The 4514-nt window shown below is 39.2% G+C and overlaps 1 protein-coding gene across 2 annotated transcripts in view; it reads right to left on the reverse strand.

Moving 5' to 3' along the window:
• The window catches only part of LOC106878093 (sodium- and chloride-dependent glycine transporter 2), a 51842-nt gene that overhangs the window by 1365 nt on the left and 45963 nt on the right, over positions 1–4514 (reverse strand). Inside the window, exons 5-9 of one of the 2 annotated variants that reach the window (XM_052972153.1) lie at positions 4192–4316; positions 2900–3012; positions 2257–2385; positions 1287–1386; positions 598–704 (exon numbers count right to left, since the gene is read on the reverse strand). In XM_052972153.1, coding sequence (XP_052828113.1) covers positions 598–704; positions 1287–1386; positions 2257–2385; positions 2900–3012; positions 4192–4316 — 574 coding nt within the window. The remainder of the gene's footprint in view (positions 1–597; positions 705–1286; positions 1387–2256; positions 2386–2899; positions 3013–4191; positions 4317–4514) is intronic. The other variant, XM_052972152.1, reaches the window with a different exon arrangement.

A 4514-nucleotide genomic window follows, 5' to 3' on the forward strand; every position in this document is an offset into this window, starting at 1 on the left:
ATAAAATCATGTTACATCTGCTACTACTTGAAATATTTATTTGTTCTGATCTTCACTTTCGTTGAAAAATTGAGCATTGTTATAATAATTTGTATTATGAAGGCAGCGAGCTAGAATAATGGTTACTGCGACGGACAAAACGCTTGGCAGCATTTCCGCTGGCTCCACATTCCAAGTTCAAACACCATCGAGGTCGACTTTGCCTTTCATTCTTTCGGGATCAATAAAATAATTTGAAAACGGATCAATGTAATCGACTTATACTTCCCTTAAAACTGTTTGCCTTCTGCCTGACTAATAATAATTCTTTCTAGTAAATGCACAAGGTCTGAAATTGTGTGTGTGGGGGGAGGGTGCTGGTCGATTACATCGACTCCAGCACTCAACTGAAACCGATTTCATCGACTCCGAAAGGACGAAAGTAAAAGTTGAGCGCGGCGGAATTTGAACTCAGAACGTGAAGACGGACGAAATGCTGTTAAGCGTTTTACCCAGTTTGCTCACGATTCTCCCCGCCTTAATAAATAATGATAGATCATAAGGTAACATCAGAAAACCGTCTAGATTGTGGAAGAAAACAATTGGAAATTCACTTACTGAAATGAGAATTGGAGCACAAATTGTCCAACAAAAGACCCAGAAAGCAGCTGGGTGGGGAGTGTATCCGATCATGAATTGAATGTCGTTCATAAATCTTCGTGAACCTTGATAAAAAAAAAATTTTTAAAAATTACGAATTCCAGGAATGCACAAATAAACCGCTGTTAGTCTCATGTCAGCCTTGATTAAGTGGATCTGTATAATCAAGATATTCCATCCGTGATCATCTCCACTTCTTTAATTGTATTCTAATATGAGGATACACACTTCAGTTTTACTGATCTGTGGGATCGGAGTTAAGGTGTTATGTCACTGTTTATTGTAAGGCGACAAAAAACAGGAACCAGTAAAGGAGTGACGTCGAGGTAATTGACTTGTCCCCCTTCCCTTAAAAATCCCTAGCCTTGAACCCTGCAACGGACTAGCATCCCGTTCAGGAGGAGTGTCACGATATCGGTTACTTTTAAGCCATGCAAACCGGGGAACCGGCCCTTTGAGTCCGAGGGCCCAAGAAAAATATTTAATGCAAGAGACACTGGTTGTGTGTTTGATGTTGTATGGAAAATATCATGGGAATAACTTCAAATGGGCGCTGAAAGTCTGACTCGATTTTGCTTTTCTAGGATACCAGCTGTACTTTACGGCAAGTACCACACACACACACGATGGACATAAAAAGAACTTACCATAAACCCACATGACAGCAATTAGCTCGCATGATGCTACACAGAGCACTGAAAAGTCAGCAGCATACCCATCAAGAAGACCAACGACATAGGTTCCACCCTGAAGAAGAAAAATACTCCTAGAAATAAGATTCTAAAGCAGGTGTTCTGAAATGGGGGTACAAGGGAAAATACAGGCGTATGCGAAATTTGCAAAATCTTTCAAATTCTGAAATAATTACAATCAAAAGATGTTCACTGAAGCTCTTCAACCCCACTCAGAATGTACTAAATAATCTTAATGAAAAGAGAAAAGAAACTTCGTCAAAGATGTTGCTTGGAAGTTTTAACTTCCAAACATAATAATTAATAACAATGTCTGTTATAAAATGGTTATATACTAGTATTTATGGGATATAATTATTCTACAATATATTCTTCATAAAGATAACCTTAAGTGGTATGAATACACCTTATGAATACCCCTTATACCGGATGTGACGAACTGTTTTGCTGGAGAAGTCTTGGGAACCCTGATTTCTAAGATATACATGTGTAAAAATAAAAGACTCAGCTTGTGCAGACTGATATTAAGTGTGTGTTGATAAGGAAAGAGAGGCAATAAGAAATTTTGACCGGGTGCTACATAATCTATTCTGAGGAGATGGACTGCAAATTAAAAGTCGTAAGACCTCACAAGAAGAAAAGCTAAATTGATCTTGGCGGGATTTTAACACACAGCTGCAAACATTTGAAACTAATGCTCTGAGGATCGGAACAAGACGTTTTGGTGCCGCTGATGACGCTGACGTATTTGACAAGAGACCTTCTGATGTTTCTTTACTTCTCTTCCTCTCTCACCTGCCGTGTTAACGAGTGTTAGCTTATTTCTGTTTCTGTGTATGAGGAGAAGGATAGTGTTTATGTCACTCATGTTCAATTAACTGTAATCTTTGGAGTAAAATAAGAGAAACACAAATGTACAACTCACAGGGCAGACGCATGGTAAGGCAAAAAAGAAACAACAAACACCGAAGCTAAAACAAAGGAGTCCTTTGAATTTTCGAAGTTTCGGATATTCGTCCTGAAGGCACGTGAGGACCGTCTCAAGCAGAGCAAACTGAAACAAGAACGAAGAGACAAGGTTTCAAAGCATGAAATAAAGATATCAAAGAGGTTAAATAGATATTAAAAAATACGCTCCCCCTATCAAAAAGCAAAAGAAAAGTGGGTTAGTGAAAAATATAAAAAAAAGACGGAGTAAATCTCAAAGAATATATAACATATTTGGAAGAAAATAGGTTAGAGGAGACAAGAAAAAACTGTCTTGATAACTTGATCATGGAAATATATGAACAATAAATTTTTTTGGGTGGTTAAATTAAGCAATATTTATACCTTCTGAACTCGGTTCAAGACAAATTTCTATTAGGAAGAGTTTCAGTCAATAAAATGCTGTGCGGTAAAGGCACCAGCTCTTGTTTTGCCAATCTTGAATTAACGAACGGCAAAAGCTGACGTCAGCTTAACATGAAAAAGTGGATATTAAAACGATGATGATGATGTTAATGAATGAGGAATATATTATGTGATTGAGGGTTTTATACAAGAATATATGATCAACATTGATTTACCTCACTGTCCAGTCCTAGTGTGAATAACATGAAAAAGAAAAGAATTGACCAAAGTTGAGGAATCGGAAGACGCGCCAAAGCTTCAGGATATACGACGAAGGCTAATTCGAAACCTACAAAAAGAGAAAAAACAAATTTTTTAACTTACTTGTTTCAATCAATAGCCTGCAGCCATGCTGGGGCACGGTCTTGAAGGGTTTTAGTCGCATGAATCGAGCTTAGTACATATTTTTAAAAAATAAGTCTGCTACTTATTCTCTCGGTCACTTGACGAGCCACTAGGTCACCGTGACGAAAACAAACCACCACCAATTATCAAGTGGTGTACACACACACACACACACAGGACGAAGTACTGAAGGGTAACCTCAGAACGCTGAATATTCCAGACGAGATGACATAGAAACCCGGCCGTTTGTTGTACTCAAGACCTGTCCTTCCCAGCAGAGATGTTACAGCCTTTCCTGGTGAAAAGGCTTGGCCGGTAAGAGTTCTGTATCGGTGCCATATAAAAGGCACTCGTGTCGGTGCCACGTAAAAGCATCCAACACAGTGTAAAGTGGTTGGCGTTAGGAAGAGCACCCGACAGTGACACCTGATCTCTATCTATATCTCTCTCTATATATCTCCCACCCTTGCTTCATCCACTCTCGCATCCCCCACATCCCAACAACACCACACCACATCACCAGGCACACACTAGCACTGACCACTTAGCAAGCATCCACACGTCAAGATCACCAGCCCCCTTCCAGACGCACGATCGTTTTGGGATCACGACTACTTTATTATCTCTTCTCCCTAGCTCTCCTGCGTAAGCCCCCTGTCCAGTATCCGCCATGATACATCGCTAGCCACTACACATTCTGTATTTTCTCTCCCTGTTTCTCTCTGTGGAAGAGCGTAAGCTCGAAAGGTTACAGACATTTTCACTTCCCGAGCGTTAAACTAATACATCCGTTTGTTGTATACACCGCATGTCTTCGTCTTTTGTGAATCCCACCCACCCATCCATACATACATACATACACACATATATACACACATATATATACATACATATATACATACATACACACATATACATACACACATATATTTATAACTTACGCTATATAAGGATTTCCACTAAATGTTTATTAGCAGATCTATCTTACAGATCACCCAACCGGTATTATGTTTGTACATACACACATACACTTATAAATACACACAACACATACACATACACACACACATGCACAGACAGACAGACATAGTATTAATAGAACGTAATAGGTGTGTCAGGTTACCTCCTTTGGCTAAATTCTCGATTTCCACATTTGATTCGGTCGATAAACCCCCTAAAACACTGAAGATGACAAAACCTGCGATGATACTAGTCACCAGATCCATCACACTGATGATGAGAGAGTCTCTGAAACAGACAGAATAGAATATTAATAAGAATTACGAGGAAAGGTGTGGCGTTCAATGGATTTCTGAACGATACTAACGCTGTGAAAGAAGTGACGTCACACAATTATTGAAACTGGCCGCACGGTTTCGATACCCTACGAAGTTCGCCATGAAATAATGATTATTTCTACCCAATAACAGTAAGCCATATGTTTAT

The sequence above is a fragment of the Octopus bimaculoides genome, chromosome 12, assembly GCF_001194135.2.
Source record: "Octopus bimaculoides isolate UCB-OBI-ISO-001 chromosome 12, ASM119413v2, whole genome shotgun sequence".
Lineage (NCBI taxonomy): Eukaryota > Metazoa > Mollusca > Cephalopoda > Octopoda > Octopodidae > Octopus > Octopus bimaculoides.